The sequence below is a fragment of the Mesocricetus auratus genome, unplaced genomic scaffold (assembly GCF_017639785.1).
Source record: "Mesocricetus auratus isolate SY011 unplaced genomic scaffold, BCM_Maur_2.0 contig_9871_pilon_obj, whole genome shotgun sequence".
In the NCBI taxonomy this organism is placed as follows: domain Eukaryota; kingdom Metazoa; phylum Chordata; class Mammalia; order Rodentia; family Cricetidae; genus Mesocricetus; species Mesocricetus auratus.
Genome location: NW_024431135.1, coordinates 1 through 22,338, shown reverse-complemented (window position 1 = coordinate 22,338; position 22,338 = coordinate 1). Strand labels below are relative to the sequence as shown.

Here is a 22,338-nt window from a genome sequence, read left to right as displayed (position 1 = left end):
TTTCAGCTTCCGGTTCAGTAACGAAAGACATGACTCATCTGGGTTCCCCGTTTTCTCTTTTGATTTCCACAATTTAAACAGTTACCTATACCTTCAACAAGCATGCCGTTTATCATTGCAGCGACACTCCAGTCTGGTCCAAACTGGGAAGAGTGAAAGAAAACACATGGAGAACAGAGGGGAATGCAGAATTAACAAGGACTGGGTGTTTAAGCATTTCAGGGTTCCCAGGAAGCTTTCCCGAAAGCATGCTAGTCTATCAAAGGAACAACAAAGAAAAGGGACTCTGTGGAAGGAGGGGTCAGGAGGAAGCAGACACAGAGCCATTAAACCTGATTGTTAGAAGAGAAAAGAGTGAGGCTCTCATACCACACATTGCAGGCATGATGAATCAGACAAGTACCTACAGCCCCCACCACCCACCCATGGGCATACGCAAATGACGGGTCTGTCTCAAACACTTTTGCCTGCTTTGCTGTGGGAGTTTCTGGAAAACCGAGTCGCCAAGCAGTTTTCAGTGGGGGAGAGGAGAATTTATTTCTCTGGTGGACAGGACACCAGGATCCCTCCCTAATGGCATTGGCCCTCAGCTTCAGTCAGGTTCAGTAGCCTCTTATTTGGTGGGAGACCAGAGGCAAGCAAGCAGGAAGTACAAGCAGAGGAGCATGTACATGGCAGTAAAGGTAGGTTGCTGGGTTAAAATTCAGTTACTCCACCTCCTCTGGGCCCCACCTTTTGGTGGGGGTGGGTTCAGTTCAGAGCAACTACCTCAGTCCTGGGGAATTCCAATGTTTTTAACATGTGGCAGTTGAGGAAGGGTTTCCACCAGAGCTTCACCTGTGTGCTGGCTTGTAGATGTGCCCCATAGCATCAGGTACTGGAACACTTGGTCCCTCATGCTTGGATGCTAGAGTGCCCTGGTTGTAGAAAAGCATGTCTCCGGAGACTGTCTTGCGGCCATTGCCGCACTGCTATGGGCCAGTCACGTCTGTACCTCCAGGCAGTTTCTCAAGGCAGACAGCCTTGTTTGGGAAAACAATCCCAGGAAGAGGAGATCATAGATTTCTCAAGAATATCTTAATCTGCATGTACCCCTGAGAGCTGCATCAACTTGCGCATATCCAAGCCCCTTGCCCACTCCTGTAAGGGCCGTGACCACCTCCCTCCCCTTGGTAGACTTTAGATCCCGAAAAGCTGCAGCCCCTCTCCGTGCTGATGAACACAGGCTTAACTTTTGAGGTCGGAATTTGGTCTCCTGCCTGTCTTTTGTTTCGTCCACTCTGAAATTGAACAGTGGCTGTTGGGAGAGGCTAAGAAGATGAGGCCTTGCTGAAGGAAGGAAGTATGTCGCTAGGGGTGTTGTTCTTTTGGTTAAATTTCAATCGCGATGGAACTTACAGGCACGCGATGGAACACGAACCAAGAGATTCATTAACCATGGAGATTATTAAAGAGGGGAAGAGCGAGGGGGGAAGAGGGGGGGCAGAGTGCAAGGGAAGAGGGCGCAATTGGAGAGGGCAGAGGGAAGGAGTGAGCACGTGAAGGTGCTCGCTTAAATGGTTACCCTTGCACGTGTGTGCTGAGTCCTTACGCAGCCCCGTAACAAGTAAGGTAGCCATGACCTGGCCATGCCACAGTGTGCATGTGTCCTGCGCATTGTCAGGGCCTGAGGTGTGCATAATGCTGAGCTTCCAACAATCTGGTCTCTTCTTATTATTAAACAGTTGGGGATTTAGGCATGGCAGGTTAGGGAATAAGAATGTCGAGTCCTCAAGACTACTACCTGCTGACCTGGGGGCGTTGCCCAACTTTGGGGGACCTGAGAAACTGGGGTGCCGCCCCGTCCTGGGGTATCTGGTTGCTCCACCGCAGCTCTGGCTGTACGGAACCCTGGCACCTCTGTAGACCTCACAAGAAGTTATCAGAGCAGAGGACAAAGTTAAGTTCAGAAAAAGAATTTTTTCCTTAGGTCCTGTTACTTGAGGGGAGGATTGTAACACAAGGGAAGGGTTCCCGAGCGGGATCCAAAGGTGAGGCAAGGGAGTCCCGGGACCAGACAAAGGTTGAATAATATCTGGAGTGAATCTGACCTGTTTGGGTGTGTCCAATTCGGTACCCTGGAACTTGCAAGAATCCTTTCTTGAGTATAAGTATTAGACACATTAGCAGCATATTTATGTTAGAGAGCACTTGGCTGACAGTAATAACATTCTTTAAAACCGACAGATGTCTCTAGGATGATGAAAACCCCCTTAATTTTGACCTTGCAGTTATCGTACAGTGGTATAGCTTGCTGTTTAGTACCGTATCAGAGTTTTGGCTGAAAGCATTAACATTTTAAAAACTGACAGATATCTGTAAGGCAATGAAAAGTGCCTTTTGAGTTTGCAGTTATCATATGGTGGCACAAGAAGTTGTTTTGTCCCCAGACAGAGTTGGGTTAGTAGCTTATCAGAATTTTATTGATTAATGTTAAGACTATGAACGGTAGCCTAACAAGAGAGAGAAATCTGCAACATGTTTCATTCTTTTGAATGTCTCAAATCATTTTGTCATCACTTAAGCCTTTTTATCCTCAGACCCTCATAACTTTCATTCATACACCTTACATTACCATCTCAGAGCTTTCATTCTCAGACCTTTAGAGCTTACATTCTCAGACCTCCATAATCTTAATTTGTCCACCTTCTTAGACCTCTCCATCCTCAGACCTTCATAACTCGAATACTCAGACCCTCATACACCCTACACTTTCCTATCTTCACAGAGATAAACCCTGAAACACCTGTTCCTGAAATCTGTTTTTTGACAGTTGGAACCTTGGCTGCTGCCTCAGGCTGGCAAAGCTACCAGTCGCCAAAAGCGTCGCAGTTCTTGAGAACGATAAACTTTCACCTGAATTAATGATTAGAGAATGAGAAAGACTTGTTAGATGGCTGTATGGGCAGCCATCCCAGAGTCGTCCATAGTTGTTGAGGGCAGAGGCTTTTCCGGACGCCTGCCTTCTGCTGAGAGAGTGAGACCCGTTGATTAGGAGCTTGTAGGAAGACTTTCCTACCTTGGGCCCAAGCAACTTGGAGAAAGTCGATTCCACTGTCCTCTTTACCACGGTCCCAAGAGTCCTTTGCAGCAGCTGAGGGGAAAGGCAGGGTCTCTCAGTGGCTAGCGTTTCCACTCTTGTGGGTGGGGTTTCTCCAGTGTCCACCAGTCTTGTTCAAAGAAATGGGGTGGGCCCAGCAGTTGGCCTGTCTCTGTTATGTAAAGGTTTCTAATAAAACATTTTAAATGTCGTATTGTCGAGATCTCTGAGCATTTGAGGGCTGTCTGTTTAGTTTAGTTTAGCTCAGCAAGCTAAATTTGTCTTTAGTTACTTGCCTTAAGCACATAGGTGGCTAGGTAAGTCTTTATTCCCGTAATTTAATTTGTGTGACTCTTGGTAGGTACGGCTTCAAAGTAGCGAAAAATCCCCTTTTGTAATAGAAGCTTAACCTTTGTAAACAGCTTACAGGAAGGACTGGGCGGAGTAAATATTTTGCTAATTTGAAATATACCTTTATAACCTTAAATGTTTACCATCATTTAAACATATATAACAATTTAAAACCAGGAGAGACAGCTGATCTGAACAAGTGGGAGCTCTTGGACCCCAGACCCACAGCTGGGAGGCCAGCATGGGACTGATCCAGACCCCCTGAGTGTAAGAGTCAGTGAGGAGGCCTGGGCAATCTATGGGGCCCTGGGAAGTGGATCAGTGCTTATCCCTGGCATACAAACGGACTTCGTGTGTCCATAACACAAAGGGGGATGCTCTCTCAGCCTGGACTCTAAGGGGAGTGCCTGGACCCTGCCCTGAGTGAAATGACAGACTCTAGATATCCCCTATGTGGAAGGAAGTGTCGATAGGGTGGGAGGCTGGGGGGGGGGTATGGTGAGGAGGTGCAGGAGGAGGGGAGGGAAAGGGAACTGGGATTGACATGTGAAGCAAGCTATTTAAAATTAAACTAATAAAAAAAAACCAAAAATACAACATTAGAAATGTTTGAGACTTAGCTCAGTTGAATTTAAGGTGCATAGGGTTAGATTACATTTTTAAACACTAGCTACGTGTGTATGCAGACATAGATATGTTAAACAGGCCTGGGTAAGAGTAAGAAGAACCAGAGTGTGATCTCTGATTCTCAGGTCGCAGCAAACAGACAGGACATTTAAAGATACAGCGTAGGCTTAAAACTGCCAGCGATAAGAAAGCAGACCTGCTGCAGATGAAACAGGCAAGGTTTCTGCGTGAAATGTGTGGCCTACCATGCCCTGCCTGGAAAGGCACGCCATTCCACAACCAAGCCATGAGCAACCGAGCCAGTGAAAGAAGAAACTAGAGACATAAACAAAAACCATAAAAGGCAAAAAAGTCAATACAATCGGGCTAGACTGTCCCTCTGCATTCGATGGGGCAAGGGAGTGGGCGGGCCTACAGCTAGGCCACGTGGTCAAGATGACCTCTTCCATGAACACATTCCCGGATGGCAGAAGTTAGAAAGCCCTGAGATATGATTTTGTTAGCTTTTTTCTCCACGAGTGAGGAAGAAGGCCTTGTGAACAGGACGTCAGAGTCCAAGGGGAACAACACCCCCCCCCAAAAACACATTGTAGGTTCAAGAAGCGAATGTACCATCTATGGACAGTGCTAGGCTACAAAGCTCGAGAGACCCCTCGTGGGTCTGAGAAATGAATGCACCAGTCAGTCCAAAACCTGAAAACTCTCCGAGCATCCTGAGCAGACACTGTGTCAGGCCAGCTCACTGTGAGGCGCTGGCATCTGCATGGAGAATAAACACCACGGTGTAAACACCAGCAGAGACAGGACAAACAGGAGAGTGAGAGACATTGTGAACAGGAGCATAAGAGGTCTATGACACCTTCCTCGGTGGAAGGAGGTTCCTGCCCTGAGACAGGCTTAGCCATGGTGGGAAGGGGCGGGGGCGGGGCGCCGCTGTGGCAGGAGGGAGTTTCAGCTTGCTGGGAGAGGAGGGAAGAAGGCGGGTATAAGGGAAGAGACCGTTTAGCAGCAGAAAGGTGGAAGCAAGCTTAGATATATGGCAACTCCTTTCGTTTACCCATGCGCTGGCAGTAACTGGAAAGGTCCCGTAAAACGTAGACGTGGTCAGTATGATGGACATTTCCCATGGGTGAGGCCGAAGATGGCACAGAGGCTCTTGGAACTCGTCAGCCCGAGAACATGGCCAAGGGCGAGGCCCGATACTGACAGGAATCAGCAGTGCCAGAGAAGGCAGCGATCTGTAACTGCTGAAGTCACGGAGAGTCGAATGCACCACTCAGAGGGGGCGGTGCGGGTCCTCGTGCGTGGGAAAAGCACCAGAGGCCATGGTCTGTGAGAGGGATCAGCCGTGGCCTTAAAGACTGCGCCTAGGGCTTCTCCCGCTCTGCTCCGCCACCAGGCCTCGAGGAGCGCCTCAGCTGTCTGTGCGCATGCGTGCAGGATCGCCCCACTCGAGCAACCCAGAGGACCCGCTGGCCTCCGTCCCACGCTCGCCTCCCTGTCCCAGCCCATCAGAGACAGCCACACCGGAAGCCCCGCCTTCCTGGCCGTGGCCGTGGCCCAATGAAATGCAGCCGTGCGCCTTCCCTCAACCGGAAAGGCAAGTGTGATTGGGCAGGGGGCGTTGGGCCCCTTGACGCCTGCGCCCATGCCGGAACCCCATGCGCACGCGCTATTACGCCAGCCAATCAGAAAGCGCTATATTGGGAGGTGGGGCCAAGCCACGCGAGACCAACCTCTGCGAGGCAGGAGGCTCTCTGGCGGGGGCAAGGCGAGTAGGTGGGTGGCGGCACTTTTTGTGTGTGGATTCGGGGGACGTTTCTCGGTGGAGTGGCGGGGCCCGGGGGTGCGTTAGAGGCATCGGCATCGGGGCAGAAGGACGCTCTCGACGTGGGACAGGGGGACCGCACAGCGAGACCGTCCAGCGTGGCCCGTGATGTGACTTTGGGAGCCTCGCTGCCATTTCCCGCCAGAGGAGGGAGGAGGCGCCAGAGCCAAGAATGAAAAGCGCTGATGAGGGCAGAGCAGAGGGGCGGGGCAGAGCTACTGGGCTGGGACAGGGCGTGAGGACTTTCCACATCTGCCAGGGTTTCTGTCTGTTCCTAGCCTCGGGTCCTGACTACACCACCGACTGGGTCCTCCCACGACCCCGCCACTGACAGTGGGTGACTGACTCGTGAGCGGGCCTCACCTCACACCTTTGGGAGTGCCTGCAGGCCGCCTCAGGCTTGCCTGCAGGGTGCAGCTCCTGCTACTCCTAGAGTCCTTCCAGGGGCTGGGGCTTCTGTCTGAGGGGGCAGGAAAGCAGCCTCTCAGACGAGTGAAGTCAAGTGTAGTCACCTAGGTGAGTGGTGGCCAGATAGCGGACTCAGTCACGGGCCAGGATCCCCGGCCCTTTGGGGACGAGAATGGGATACCGAGGCAGAAGGGTCAAGGTTAATCTGCGATGTGAAGTAGGCAAGACTCACTCTCACCTGGAAAAGAAATAGAACACTGAAGGTGATGCTGCAACGATAAACGGCACACGTGAGGGTATAGGTAACTGTTTATCGTAGACATTTCTCACAAGAGAGAAACGAGCAGCCCAGATGAGTCAAGCCTTTCTCCACCAAACTGAAAGCACAAAAGAGCAAGAGGTTCTGCTGCTCAGTCTTTTATTCCTTCCTCTGTACACGCCCCTAGCCACGCCCAAAGAGGGCCTGGCTAGTGACGTAGTTCACCGCCTACGTCCATATATAAATAATATATATATTATTATATGTATATGTATATATATATATATGTCTTTAGTCACGCCTAGTGAGTGTGGTTAGTGGTGCCGTAAACCGCCCTTTTGTTACCTCATCTGTACGCGCCCCAAAGTGCCACATGACTAATGGCGGAGTACTAAGTTTCCCCTACACTGAAAGCCAGTGGAGGGTGGGGTCCCGGGGGTTGTGGGTTTGAAGAGAGTTGGGTGTGACGGTGAGGTGTCGAGGAGGAAGTAGTGACCGTCCCCGTATTTCTCCGTGTCCAACTGGAGTCCTCAGGAGATGAAGTCTGGGTCTCCCTTACATGCAGCCATTGGGACTTGCCTCGACAGAAATACCTGTCTGAGGGAGGTGGGGCAGCTCTGGGCCCCTTCAGCAACCAGCAACTTCTGCGTGCAAATCCCACAAGTGCCAACTGAAGCCACTTAATCCTGGGCGTGTATGAGAGATGTGCTTTGGGAGGTGGGGCCTAGATAGGTGTGACCACTCTGAGGAGGAGGCTCCCAGGAAGGGAGAGGAACCTGGGTGGATGACTGGCTCTTGGGGAGCTCTGTTATGTGTCTCCCCAGTTGTGACAGGGATCAGAGAGGAGCCTTACTTAGCTCATGTGGTAGGACAGTGGCATCACAGAAGAGGCAGGACCCGAGGCAAACCTGTGGGGGTGATGTCAGGAGCTCCACTTCCAGATGGGACTGGAAAAGGCCCCAGAGGGCGAGGCTAGGGAGCGTTCGTGAGGGCTCCGGGGACTGGGAGGGCTGAGTGGGACACCTCATGACCTGGGAGACGGGGACTTGGTGACTGAGTGGGTTGGAGTTCCCAACCAGACTCCAGAAGTAGGTGTCTTGTTTTTCAGGGGAGGGGCAGTGCCCAAGATTTTTCCCATCCCAAGGTTGGGAAAGCCGCATAGCGTGCCAATCTTGAGAGGTAGTGGGTCCAGGAGCTCCACTTTCTGGTACAGAAATGGGACGGAACAGAACACTGGTGCCCTCTCCTTGCTGTACCACAAGTGCCAGGACACCTGACCACACCCTGTGGAGTCCCAGTCCCTGTTTCCACTGCCATTTCGTAATTCCTCCTGGTATCTGTGCTTCCAGGAGTTCTGTCTAGCCCAAGAAGATTCTAGCCATGTCAGGCAGTGTAAGGAAAGCCACTGGGAGTGCCGGCATGCCCACAAGGCTGGATCCAAATCTCATATCGGATGACACCCAGAGCCCGGATGCAATCTTCCCAGGTAAAAAAAAACAAAAAACAAAAAAAACCAGATGGGCTCCTGTAGGACTGTGTCCACGCAGGAGACGTCCTAAAATCTCTTGGCAGGTTGGAGCACTGAGTGGGTGAGGTGCATGGACTCTTCTGGCAACAGCAGGAGGTTTCCTCACGCTGCTTTTGTGGCGTTAGTCTTCCCCAGTTGACATTTTCACCACACAGGAAACCTGCAAGGCTCATCCACGTGCCTCTCTGGGAGCACATGGGTCACAGTGACTCTCTGGAAGGCCTGTACATGTGCCTGCACCAACTGTTCCCAGACTCAAGCGTAAAGAGTTCCATGCATGTGTGCGTGTGCGTGTGAGGTGTGTATGCATGCACGTGCGTGACTTCACGGGTGACTACTTAAAAAGTGTAAGTAACCGTTGCTGGCTGTGGGCTCTAGAAACCCCATAATGCAGCTGTTTTCCGTGAGGGATAATGAGAACAGCACACTTCATTTCAAAACATTTTCTTCCTTTCTTTTTAATACAGCGGACCAAGAAGTCGTTGATGTCAGTGGTGAGGACATTACTTCCTCTGGAACAGAAGGGCAACAGGCCAGGTGATACGTTTTATCATTTACCTATTCATAAACTTAGAAAAGTTCGACTGAACAGAGGGCTCGGTGCAAGCGTGCTTGACGTACAAACAGGAGAACCTGAGTTCAGATCCACAGCACCCACAGAAATAGCCACGCACGACCGTGCACATCTCCTAAGCCCAGAACTGAGGGGTGAGGTATGTCAGAGGCAGGCGGATTGCGGGTGCCTGCTGGCCGGCAGCTGAACAAAATATACTGAGATTAAATAAACAAACAAACATACATGAAATCGGCAGCAAGTAAGGTGTATGCGTGGAACGAATATACTGGGTACATTGAGCTTTAAGGCCTCAAAGCATTCACCCCGAAGTCGATTAGGTAGGTGTTCAACGTGACAAGAAATGAAAATATCATGCCTCCAGCAAACTACAGGTCCTGTCATAGAACCTGTCTGATAGGAATAAGGTGGAGGTGGAGAGAGGAGGGCACCGCACTTGAACCTCTGAGGTCAGCCCAAGGGCACACGTGCCCTTCCTCTGCACACAAAGAAATCTAGAAGAGTCAACATCTGCTCTTAAAATGTGAATTGTATGTAGGCTGTGTGGCACACTCCACTTCCTCCACTCACTGCAAAAATGACCATTTGTAAACCTTGAAGTAAAATATATATATATATGATTTCTTTGCAGGAAGGAAATACAAGATTTATTTGAAGAATTTGAAGGTATGTTCTAGGAGACATTAGGAATTTGAGAAAACCGAAAACCGTTTGACCCAAAGAAGTGTAAGTCGAGGGAGTTGTCACTTGGCAGACAAGTATGGTTACTGCCTTGTTCTCAGAGACACTCAATGTCAAAATAGTATTTATTAGATTTCCAACCCTCTTCACGTTAGTTGTGGATACGGAGACGATGGCACCTGTGCTGTGGGTGCTCTTATTTACTCAATGGGAGATTTTTAAAAATTGGCTGAAGTTATCTGTCCTCCAGGTTTTGATTCCCACAAGCTGTACGTCTGCTGTTAATACCACATTTTTTTAAACCTCATTAGTTTGTATTCTAGCCCAGCTCTCCTCTTCGTGTGTGTGTGTGTGTGTGTGTGTGTGTGTGTGTGTGTGTATGTGTGTGTGTGTATGTGTGTGTATGTATGTGGTGTGTGTGTGGAGTGTGTATGTGTGTGGTGTGGTGTGTGTGGCATGTGTGTGTATGTGGTGTATGTGGTGTGTGTATGGTGTGTGTTTGTGTGGTGTGCTTGTGTGGTGTGGTGTGTATGTGTGTGTGTGTGGAATGTGTGTGTATGTGGTGTGTATGGTATGTGTGGTGTGTGTTTGTGTGGTGTGTGTGGCGTGTGTGTGTATACATGTGTATGCATGTGTGTGTGGTGTGTGTGTGTGATGAGAGTGTGGTGTGTGTGGTGTATATGTGTGTGTGTGGCATGTGTTTGTGGGGTGTGTGTGTGGTATGTGGTGTGTGTGTGGTGTGTGTTTGTGTGGTGTGTTTGTGTGGTGTGGTGTGTGTGTGGCATGTGTGTGTATGTGGTGAGTTTGTGTGGTGTGTTTGTGTGGTGTGGTGTGTGTGTGGTGTGTGTGGCATGTGTGTGTATGTGGTGTATGTGGTGTGTGTGTTGGGGAGGGTGAGGGCCAACCCCTCTCAAATAGCTACCTGCTGTTGTTTAATGTGCAAAACCAGAATGTGGAGTGGCAAGCTGAAGTCAGCACTGTTACCCTGTGATCGCTGCATGATCAGACCAAGTCCTGCTTTAAATAGATGTGTCAGACGTTAGTCACACAAACTGTAAAAACAAAAAACAGCTGGGACCTCTAGAGTTTTCTGACAGGGTGTCTTATCTATAAATTATTCAGGAATCGAGATAGGGGTGTAGATGAGTGGGAGAGCACTTGCCTAGTGTGCTTAAGGTTCTGGGTTCCATCCCCAACACCACAGACTTTTCCACGAATCAGTGAGGTTCTGCACCCCCCCCTTTTAAATGATCATTCAGGGTGTCTACCTCGTCTAATTTGTGTGAAACCTCCAATGGCTAGGATAGCCACAGTATTTTCATCTCACTGTGCAGTAATCTCTGAGCCGTTGGAGATCTTTGTAAATCGACGACTTTTGTATTTTGCACAGAGTGGCCCACCAGTCCCTCTGAACATGTCCTTGAACTGGAGCGTGTTTTGTACATTGATTAAATATATACTTTATAGATGACGTCTCAGAAAGAAATTACACAGTGACTTGAAATCCTTTTGGCAGGTATCCTTAAGCCCCATTCACTGTGTTTTGTATGGAATATATAGACACTGAAGTCCAGCTACCCAATTTCACATCAGGCTCATAACCACTGAAATTCTCAACTGCATGGAAGGAGGCAAATGATCTTACTATTGACAGATTTTTCCATCTATTGCTAACAAGTGTCTTTCCAAATAGAAAACTCAAGTTGAAGGAACTTTACGGTAATGGTTACAAGATTATATTTTAATACAGAGCCCATTAAGAACTTCCTTGAGCGAAACAAAGAAAGATTCACAGCGATCATTGCCGCGTCTTTTGAAACCATGGAGCAAAAAGTTGAGGATGTTCTAAAAAGCCAGTGTGAAGAGAGGTATGGTTGTTGCTTCTTGGTGCTTTCATCCCAGACCCTTTTGACAGTTGGTCAGTAAGTGCAATGGAAAGAGGTTGAGGAATAGCTGTGACCCTCCACTGGCCAGATCCTCGGCTGGAAAATGTATTAGGCTTGTGTTTTCTGTGTAGAATAGGCTTCCTTTAGTCTTGCTATAGCCTCACATCATAACCAAAGTCAGCCCGCGTTTGTGAGGGATGAATGGCAATGACTGTTTTGACACACTGTAGTTGAACCAGTGTATTAGTAAGGAAGGTACTGTATGCATCACATGAATGTGCTGGGCATGTTAAGCTAGAAATCCTCAAAGCATTCATCCTGCAGTCAGCCGATCTTCTGTTCGATGTGATAGAAACAAAAAATCCCATGCCTCCAATGTCCTATAGATTTCACGACTGCTGCACCGAAATCCTCCCTGGCACAATGAGAGGAAGACTGGGTAGGCTTCCACAGAATTCTCTGGTGGTAGTGGGTGTGCATGCCCATTGGATCTGTTCTTCAGAAAGAGGAAACTAACCAGAACTTGTGCCTGTCAGACAGACGAGTAAATACGTGTGGAATGCTAGTAACACAGCAGTTCTTCCTGCGCTTTCTGGTACAACTGGCTGTGAAGTGACTGCTCTCTCACTCAGGGAGGGACAAATACTGTTAGTGTAAGATAAAATAGTCCACAGCAGTGCCCCTTTTCTCTGCCTGAATAATTTAGGTGCCATTTCCTCATCCTCCATCCACAGTGCCAGTGAGGGCAAGACAGTCGTGCTCTGAAAGCACTTTCTTCATATTGTGATGGAATATCACACTGTTCATCACTGTCATTCACAGGCAGAAACTTTATGAAGACTATTCTCTTCAGTTTTTGAATTTGGTTGTGATGTGCAATATAGATGCAGACGAAGTCAAGAAACATGGAGAAAATCTCTCCGTGAGTATCAGGCTTAGCTTTGAAGGAATGCATTGTGTTAGCATCAGAAGCAGCAGGCCTTCCTGCAGGAGTCTGGAGGGAAGGGACAGGACAAGAGCTTAGGGAGACAGGACGGTGGTTCACGTGGTAAGGACAGACTGGCTATCCCTCTCCACTTGCTCCTTTTCAGGCAGGGAGATGACAAGGCCAGTGATGGGTTAGGAGCCACCATGGTGTGTGTGGGGGGGATGAGCAGTTGCTGCCTGGAGAATGCAGGAGAAGATAGGGGCTTGTATGCTCCCAGGGAGCCCTCTGTGGTCCACAGTGTGCAGACACCAGGGGAAGTCCCCCAACAGAGCCTTCTGGCACAGTGATCAGAGATACAGAGTGAGAGCAGTCAGTGTGCCTGTGCCTGTGGCAGAGCAGGTGGAGGTTTGACTTTCACTGCTCTGAGTTCAGACCAGCCCACTCCTAGTGGAGAAGAAGGTAAGGCTTCATGCCATGGTGGACATGTGGTGACTGACTCCCCTCTAACCTGGGGATCTGAATGAGGTTTTGGGGACAGCTACTGGAGTCAGGACAGTGCCATCTGTGAGGGATCTTCCTTCCTTGTGGAGGATGGAGCTGCCCTCCTGAAGATTCTGCCTTCCAAAGGTGGGGAAGCAGAGGGTGGAACACGGAGGGAGATGGAGACGCTGTCCAGTCCAGTGGTTAGGAGCATGGCCTTTGCAATCTCACCGGTTGGAGGGCAGTCACAGTTCAGTCACTCGCTAGTCAGGCTAACTCAGGAAAAATAATTTACCTCTGTGCCTCAGATTCCTAGGAGTGCAAGGAGAGATACTTAAAGTCCCCGTCTCACAGAATAGATAAAAGTATTCAGGTGTGTATTCTTACATTGGTCCAGGACAGTATCTGAAGTCAAGTCTTACAGATTCCTTCCCTGTTAAGCGTGACACTGGGGGCTCTACTCTTACTGGGAAGGACAAAATGGAGTGTGTTCCTAGATAGGGGCGTGACAGATGATGAGGACATCACAGGCTAATTTCTATAAAAAAATAGTTCACCAGCTGTGTAACACTCTAATGGGTGGCTTTTCAAATCTTCAGGAGCTAATGGGAGTGTTTTGAATACAGTTTAGTAGGAACACACTCGGCTGAATGAATGGGCTTCACATTATGAGGGTTGTTTTGTAGTATTAGGTACGTCATGTAAATGTGGTCATTGTGTGGGTTGAAAAAATACTACGGTTATATCACTCTATTTTTTGCATAAAGATAATACAGAGTCATATTTTTATAAGCTTTCTTATTCCCCCTGAATTGTTCTTACATCTTTTACTCTCTTTGTAGAATATGTTTAATGAGCAACGGAAATTTATTCATCAAACCCTGACTCTTCAGAAGAACAGAATGGAAGAAATTAAATCAGTGTGTGAACAATACTTGGAGGTGTGTTGTACATTTTGAGAAAGTAACCTATACACAGGGGCATTGAATACTCTGACATTATTTCCGTTCTTTGGTTAACACCTTTGGAAAGTTACATGTAGCGATCTTCCAGCATTTTCCTCATGGTGTCCCTGATCCATGTAAACGAGTTTTTACTTCTAGGGTTCACTTGTGATTGGGAGAATCATTCGAAGCAGGAACTGCTGCCTTGGCGATTTCATCCAGAGTTGTTCATATTGTGCAGGGCGTTAATGCTTTTCAGATCACCTCTTTTTGTTTCACAGTGCAATTTCCACTGGGTGTGTATGTGCACACCTGCGCACACACGTGTACTTGTCTGTGGGTGTATTTATGGAGGCCAGAGGTCAACCCTCCATCATGTCTTTTTGAGACAGGGTCACTCACCGAACCTGGAACTCACTTGCCACGTGGCTAGACTGGCTGTTCACCAGGTCCCTGGTGTGGCCTGCCCTACCCCAGGTCAATGTGTCACCATGCCTGGATTTTAATATGTGTTCTGGAGAGCTGAAGTCGGCTTTGGCTTTTCATATTTGTGGAGCAAGCTCTTTGCCCTCCGAGCCTTCTTCCCAGACAGCACGATCCACTTGTAGGCCTAGTGACAAGAATATGTCACAATTGCGCTTGCTTTACTTCCTCAGTCCGTTTTCATTTCCTACCATTGCATGACTGAAACATGGTCTTGTATGGCCAATTAGAGTTGTAAGACAGTTTCCAGATGTAGCACACAAGGAAAAAAGTTATGTGGAAGACTGGGAGGTTGTGAATTGAGAGTTACCCTCTGTAATAGGCCCATCTTTGTAAATTGTTCCTAGGCACATTGACCTATGCTTTCTTCAGGTTTACACCTATTTACAAAGAATTAAGTACTCGGTGTTCTGCTTTTTGTTCAGACTTGATATGAACTGGCTTGTTCCAGTTGCTCAAGTCAAAATGTTGTTCATCCAGGGTAATTAAGATGACCCAAAACAACCGAGTTGTAAAACTTCATCCCGAGCTTTCTTTTGATTGTTCCCCACCACTGACAGTGTCTGTTCCTGCTGAAATGTCATGCTTTTGCCAGCCCAGTGACCCGGAAACTAGTTTTCCTACTGCAGTGTTTAGATCTCTGTGTTTCTCCTGTTTCTGTGTTTGCCACCAGAGTATGGAAGAGGTCCTGCGAAATTCTTTACTCCCCCCACTGTATTTAACAAAACCATTTAGATGTAGTCTGTGTGTGATAAACGGACTATGGGGGTGTCAACCTTGTGTTTTAATTTCATGGTGTTCAGTGGTCATAGTACAGGACAAGCTACTCCATCTCCAAAAGAAGCGGGTGAGTGTCAGTAAATGAGCTTATGCATCATAGTCTCTGTTTTCATTCGGGTTTCTTTGCTTTTCCTATTGCGGTGCCGGGAGAGGGATCCCAGCGTCTCACATAGGCTAGGCAAGCGCCCTTCCCCTGAGCCACCCTCCTTGCTAATGCCTCATGGTTGACATTTAGAGGTGGGTGGAGGAGTAGCAGTGTCTGCGTCTCTTTGGCGGGTGTGTGGATCTTCACACTGTACACGGTGTATGCTTCTTTTGGAATAATTAAACCATGTCTTTTACAGCGTTTACTCCCTTTTAAGTGTTGCCGTTCACATTTTTAAACCAAGATGACCAGGGCTGATTTCTGCACATGTCTTTTCACTTCAGAAACTTGAGACCCTGAGGGATTCCCAGGGAGATTCTGTGGTTGAAGAGCTGAGACATCTAATAGCCACCTTGGAAATAAAGCTTCTGATGCTGAATGTGAGTACTGAGCCTTTCCTGTCAAAACTGAGGATAGATGGGCACTATTTTCTTTAAACCCAGTTAAATGTCCTTGTACTTAACAGCGCCAGCAAGAGAGTGCTGCTGCTGACCAATCTCTCCTGGACCTGTTATTCTCATAATACTTTGAAGAAACAAAAGTTGATACAAGGGGAGTGATTGTCTCATGGAAGTTTGCTGGGTGAAGCAGCTTGATGTTTGCAGCTTCTACAACTACATCTTCTGGTGTTCTCCTGTTCCTAAAGATACCCTTTCTGTTAAAACGCAAATAAACCCTAGGATTTGTGTCACCTCGGTCCAAAGATGGATGTAGGGAGCCCCAGTCCTCGGGAAGTTATGGCGAGTTTTTCCTGGTAGCATCCTAATTAATGGTTAGCAGTGCATGGATACAGTGGGGTCTTACACCTCGGCATCACTTTCCCAAATTAGAAGGCACAAGTGTGGCCCTTCCTTGTCATAGTCAGAGAATTAGTTAAAGAATACACAGATGTGCCATTACATTCTGCTGTTAAATTTCTTCAGTCATGGAGCCTGTGGCACAGAACATTCCAAAGAGAATGTGCCCTGTACACTTTAAAAGACTGTGCCCCAGAATTACTTAAATTGGTAGAATTCATTGAACCTCTCGAGTAAAAGAGATGTGAGTAAAGCAACATGAGTTTGTGAAATGTATATTTCAGAGGAAATTTACAAGGCCTTTCAATTAAATGTGGTGTGGCGATGTAATGCCATCTGCCTGTCACGTTAAGAGTTGATTCATAGCATGTATATAGCTCAGTCCCTCATGGCTTATGTATTTTGCACCTTGTATGAATAGGAGTAACTGACAAGGTTTTGCTCTTCAAATTTATTGTGCACGTAGTATGTGAACATCAGTGATATACAAATTCTTCTGTATGGATATGGATATGGATATGGATATAGATCTACCTGCCATGGGCAATCTTTAGTTGGAAACCTTTGATTTAATAAACATGAAATTGTTTCAGATTTGCTGGGGTGAGTCATTGAATTGCACTCTCTTTCTGACATCCCATGCCTTTTAAAGCAAGAAGGGTCCCATGCCATGTAGAGGTGTGCTACCACCTGTGTTTCTGCATGGGGCCAGTTGTAGTCCCGGCCACTTGTCTCTTTGTGTCTTGTTGTGTAGAAGCATTGGAAACAGAGTGCGTTCAACATCTCTCATCGTCCACAGGTGGAATTCGTTCCTCCCCTGTCAGTGAGGGCTTCCCCTCTGGGATCAATTTACTTCTTAAACTTTGAATTATTGGAGGGGGACAGGGAAACTTCCCCCTCAGTGCAAAGTACGTGTGGTTGTGTGGACATTTACTACTATTTCCAACATTGAATATCTCCTACTTGAGATATTCTGACTATCAATACCAAATGATAAATATACTACCACAGCGTTGAGTCCTGTATTATTCTAATATATGTGTGTCTCTGTGTGTGTGTGTGTGTGTGTAAATCTTACAGTATGTGGTATATGTGTAAACTGTTCATATATGTAGCATGTACACATGCGTGTGTGTGTGTACATGCATGTGTGTATGTGTGTCTGTAAATCCTTTGGTATATGGTACATTTTAGACAAGCACAACTGGATCTTTTTTGAGTTCCTCCAGAACACATTACAACCCCACAGGTAGTAAGGCTTCTAACCCCTATCATTTCCAGTGTGTGTGCCTAAAAGCAGGATTGCCATGAGGGAATCATCGTATAGGCCAGAGGGGTGTCCTGCATGTAGGAGGTAACAGACACTGGGAAAGACAGACCCATAGGAAGTGTGGAGAAGATCAGCCCTGCTGCTCTGCACCCTTGAAGTTCATCTGTGCACCAACGCTATGGTATATAAGTCAGCTGAGTTTGTACACTTTGGTGAACAACACATTGCAATATTCTCATGTGGCAGCCTCTTTCCAGAACATGCTTAGATGACCTGTGCCTCCTAAGCACCAATTTCATTTAAAATTTGAGGAGCACAGACATGTGGATAATATACTTACTGCTTGATGGCAGTCAGAAGTATAGGCGGGGCTACCAGACTAAGAGAATTCTGGGAAGACGAAAGGCCAAGATATAGTTGCCAGCCAGATGTAGAGGAAGCAAGATACGAATGTCTTACTGGTAAAAATAACCAAGTCATGTGGGTAAATATAGATAAGAATTATGGGTTAATTTATTTTGTAAGGGCTTGTTTGTAATAACTCTGAGCAATGGGCCAAGTCATTTAAAATTAATGTAAGCCTCTGTGTGTTTATTTGGGACTGAATGGCTGCAGGTCTGGGTGGGACAGAAACTTCCATCTACAGATGCGGGGGGGGACTCTTAGCATAGTAAAGGATCCAAAATAAATATATTGGCAGGATTTCTTTTCCAAAATCGGTAGCATCTGGGTGGCCTTGGACTTACAGAGATCTGTCCACCTCTTAATCCTGAGTCCTAGGATTAAGGTGTGTACCACCACCTCCTAGTTTCTGGCTGCTGGGATTAAAGGTGTGTGCATGGCTTCTGTGGCTTGTGGCTGACTTTCCTTTTCTGAATCTTCTGTCGAGCTTTAATAAATCATAAATAATACGTATCTACAGAGATCCATGATACAGTGCTCACTCTATGAAGAGCATCAGTGATACATGTTCATTGCTGCTCTACTTCATATTAGCTCAGGTGCATCAAGTCTAAATGTCCATCAACAGGAGGACTGAGCAGTTGAAACTGTGGTACATTGCACAACTGAACTATTAGTCAGAGTACGAGCATCAAAGATGTACAACTATAGTGTGGCTCTATATATGTTTACCTTCATTCCATTCATGATTCCTGTCCAGACTATCCCCAAAGTGCCCTGTGGTAGAAGGCCCGGTCCCCACTGTTGGTGCTGTTGGCAAGTAGTAGAAACTTCAGAGGGCATAGGGCAGTTGGAAGAAGTAGTTTGCTGGGGCATGCATCTTCCGAGCATACTAACACCCTTTCTTTGATTCTTTATCTCTGAACATTGAAAGAGTGCATACACCTTTTAGAAATAAAATTTTGCTGAGTATCAATACAGATCTTCTTTTTTGACCAATGTGTATATTCATGATCTTGTGTGAATGTATATGTGTGCTAGTGTCCATGAATGTATGTGAGCATGCTTTTGGAGGCCATAGTTTGATGTCAGATGTCTCCTCTATAACCATATTATCTTACTTTTGGGGGATTAAAACAATTGCTTGAAAACTTGAGGACCTGAGTTCAATCCCCAAAACCCATGTAAAGTTGGAAGGTAAGAACTCACTCTACAAAGTTCTTCTCTGACATTCACATGTATGGTGTGGCTCACATCACAGAAACACAGAAATAAGAATAATAGCCCAAGGAATGTACATCCTATTGCAGAGATCTGTAACACAAATAAGTGTCCCAGAGACTGATACTGGGTTTCAAGCTTCAAGCTGAATATCAGAAACTCGGAGTAGCCGGCCCCTAGCTCTCACCTCTAGCTCAGGCTGAAAGGACTGATCCACGCACAAGCTCTTTACCAAGTCTCAAACTGCTGCCGCTCTCCAGTGTGGCTGGACAACAAAGACCTCTCTGAGACTTTGCTTCTGCCTTACATACTTCCCTAATGTTGGGAAGAAAGGCATGAGCTATAATTCTCATTAGAACTGGAACAATGTTGTGTGCATCTGGGTGGCCTTGGACTTGCAGAGATCTGTCCACCTCTTAATCCTGAGTCCTAGGATTAAAGGTGTGTACCACCACCTCCTAGTTTCTGGCTGCTGGGATTAAAGGTGTGTGCCTGGCTTCTGTAGCTTGTGGCTGACTTTCGTTTTCTGAATCTTCTAGTCGAGCTTTAATAAATCATAAATAATACGTATCTACAGAGATCCATGAACATGCTCATCTATGAAGAGCATCAGTGAACATGTTCATTGCTGCTCTATTCACATTAGCTAGGTGATAGCCTAGATGTCCATCAACAGATGAAGTGAGTATTGAAACTGTGGTACATTGCACAATGAACTATTATTCAGATACGAAGAAAAAATGAAATTATGAAGTTTTCATGGAAGTGGTTGGAGCTGGAAATAATACTTCTGAATGAGGGAGCACAGACCCAGAAAGATAAGCACTGAATGCTTGCTCTTGAGAGATGATAGCTTCGAGTCTTGAGATATGTGTACTTTTTAACCTGGAGTAGCAGTAGAAGCCAAGAAAATTGTAAGGGACCATGGAGGGGAAAGACTTCAAACTAGGAGTATAGAACACAAGTGGTATGTAGGGCAAAAGGGAGATAATGAGGCACACAGTGTGGGGAGTGGTGGGAATGGAAGGTGTCTTAGTCACTGTGCTATTGCTGTGAAGAGACACCATGGCCACAGCAACTCTTAGAAGCCATTTAACTGGGTCTTGCTTGCAGTTTCAGAGGTTTAATCCATGGTTATTGTAGTGGGAAGCGCAGCAGCACACAGGCAAACATGGTGCTGGAGAAGTAGCTGAGAGTTCTACATCCATGGCTGCAGGCAGCAGGAAGAGAGAGGTACTGGGTCTGCCTTGGGCTTTTGAAGCCTCAGAGCCCACTCCCTGTGACACACCTCCTCCAACAAGGCCACACCACCTAATTCTTCTCAAGAAGTGCCACTCACTGATGACTGTGAGCCTATGGGGACTATTTTTATTCAGACAACCACAGCAGTGTAGTGTAAAGGAGGTAAGGGCAGGTGAAATATTTACCTAAATTAGTCTATTATCAATAAAAACTCACGAGTCAGATATTGGGGTGGAAACAGGATAGATCGAGAAAGCGGCAGAAGAATAACCAGCTGATCCTCTCTGTCCGTGCTTCCCAGAACGAAAAGACCCTTAACATTTTCTAAGCCCTCCTTATTCCTTCCTGGGCCTCTCTGTTGTATCCTGGATCTTCCCAAAATCTCTATGGCTAATTCCAGTCAGCTAGGCTTTGACTCAGCCCCCTGATTCAAGATTAACTGTTATTAACAGCCCCAGAGTGTCACAGTGTGATCAAATATCCCACAACATTTCCTCACTTTAATCTAAATGGAAAGGAAATGTTTTGACCATAACTCAGGAAAACTATATACAATAAGAACAAACTATCAGGCAAGAATTATATTTACAATGTCCCTTCTAATTTTATTTGACAGATTCAGAGAAATTATTATCTATGTTGTAATTTTAAAAACAGCAGCTCTGGAAAGGAAGATGCCATGTGACAGAGTTCAAGTGGAGGGGTTCTTTATCAATGAAATGTGGGGGGACTGGCCTCTGGGGACAGGAGTAGCAGGAAACAGGCAGAGGGAGATAGAGCGAGTGAGAGGGAGGGAGAGGGAAGGGAGACAGGAGGGGATGGGAGGTGGGCTAGACCTTTTAAAGGGGACCATAATAGATTACTGAATCTACTTTTAAACTAAAAAAGCAACTATTAATCTTAAATATTTCACATCATTATGGATACTTGTATATTGATAAAAATTTAAGGTTACTTTTGCTATACTGTATGTATGCTCCCACTCTTGTTTGGGTTATTGTGCTCATGCAACTCATTTAAAAATGTAATGTATAATTAAAATGCAGATTAATAGTCATCTAAAATATTCATACTTATTGTCATGTTAGATACGTATTCAAGGTCATAAACAAATATATTGAGACATATAGATGGTCTTCAAATACCAACATAATATGGCATTTAATATGTTTAATAACCTAAGGCTTTTCTTACAGTGAGACACATCTGCTCCTGGCAGCACCAACCTACTTCAGAGAACACGATGGGCATCAAAGAAACCCCCTATGGGGTTTGTTTTCTTTATGGCAAAAGCTAGCCATGTGGGCAAAGAAACTGCCCTTGCCTCAGTTGCTGGCAATTTACTATCCAAACTGGACCAGTAGGATGCGAGAAAGGCAACTTCTGGTCTTTGCCAAGACAAGGCAGGACAGTCCTTCAGAATTCCCTGCCTCTCAGGAAAGTCTGTCATATGCTAGACCTGTAGGCCGGAGTTGGATGCCCCAGATTTCAGAGGAACGTTGCATGACTATCCAGACAGCCTGATGTTCCTGTCATTAGGAAACATTTCACCCTTCTGGAGTCTTTGTTGGAGTTGAAGCCTAGATAGTTATAATTTATAGTTTTCCTTACTTGTGACAAAAAGATAATATAGATGTAAAATTTCAGACTTTCCAAGATAAGATAGATAACAGTGTATTTTCTCTAATTTTGCCAAATACAAATGGGCTGGACACTGTAACTGCAATTTATACTTAATGACTGTTTTGTCGTATATAATTGTAGTATGTCAAAGTTGAAACCTTCCTGTTTAATTTGACAGACTCTTCTTCACTCTATACTTATACCAACCCTGATTCCAAAGGAGAAGCTTGGGGAACCAGCCTGTGGGTCACCCGCACCCCAGTTACCTGTCCCATCCCCCTGTGTTCCTCCAACCAGGACCTCCTCAGACTCTCCTCCACTCCACATCTACACCCACCCTGTTTCCAAAAGAGAAGCTTGGGGAACCAGCCTGTGGGTCACCCGCACCCCAGTGACCTGTCCTCCCCGTGTTCCTCCAACCAGGACCTCCTCAGACTCTCCTCCACTCCACATCTACACCCACCCTGTTTCCAAAGGAGAAGCTTGGGGAACCAGCCTGTGGGTCACCCGCACCCCAGTTACCTGTCCTCCCCCTGTGTTCCTTCAACCAGGACCTCCTCAGACTCTCCTCCTCCCCACATCTACACCCACCCTGTTTCCAAAGGAGAAGCTTGGGGAACCAGCCTGTGGGTCACCCGCACCCCAGTTACCTGTCCCTTCCCACTCTGTTCCACCAACCAGAGCCTCCTCAGACTCTCCTCCACTCCACATCTACACCCACCCTATTTCCAAAGGAGAAGCTTGGGGAACCAGCCTGTGGGTCACCTACACCCCAGTTACCTGAGAGAGAGACATTGACAGA

At 46.7% G+C, this 22,338-nt stretch overlaps 1 protein-coding gene across 4 annotated transcripts; it reads left to right on the top strand.

Annotated features, from left to right (window-relative positions):
- The first annotated feature begins 475 nt into the window (after window positions 1-475).
- LOC121138157 (X-linked lymphocyte-regulated protein 3A-like) lies at window positions 476-16,372 on the top strand. 4 transcript variants are annotated; one of them, XM_040740956.1, is made up of 11 exons: window positions 476-683; window positions 7,902-8,038; window positions 8,548-8,617; window positions 9,286-9,320; window positions 11,086-11,203; window positions 12,044-12,143; window positions 13,472-13,570; window positions 13,966-14,050; window positions 14,860-14,903; window positions 15,266-15,361; window positions 15,448-16,372. In XM_040740956.1, the coding sequence occupies exons 2-11, from the start codon at window positions 7,933-7,935 to the stop codon at window positions 15,502-15,504; spliced, it is 810 nt and encodes a 269-aa protein (XP_040596890.1). In that variant the 5' UTR covers window positions 476-683; window positions 7,902-7,932; the 3' UTR covers window positions 15,505-16,372. The 4 variants fall into 4 exon arrangements, with proteins under 4 accessions (XP_040596890.1, XP_040596891.1, XP_040596889.1 ...); XM_040740957.1 differs by lacking the exon at window positions 476-683 and adding an exon at window positions 5,744-5,836 and having other exon boundaries at window positions 13,472-13,549; XM_040740955.1 differs by lacking the exon at window positions 476-683 and adding an exon at window positions 5,745-5,836.
- The last annotated feature ends 5,966 nt before the right edge of the window (window positions 16,373-22,338 follow it).

Excerpts from the sequence above, each read along its gene's own strand:
- LOC121138157 (XM_040740956.1), top strand. The coding sequence starts at position 7,933 with ATGTCAGGCAGTGTAAGGAAAGCCACTGGGAGTGCCGGCATGCCCACA. Across the intron at positions 8,039-8,547 it reads CCCGGATGCAATCTTCCCAG|CGGACCAAGAAGTCGTTGAT; the intron begins GTAAAAAAAAAC and ends TTTTTAATACAG. Across the intron at positions 13,571-13,965 it reads TGTGTGAACAATACTTGGAG|GGTCACTCACCGAACCTGGA; the intron begins GTGTGTTGTACA and ends TTTTTGAGACAG.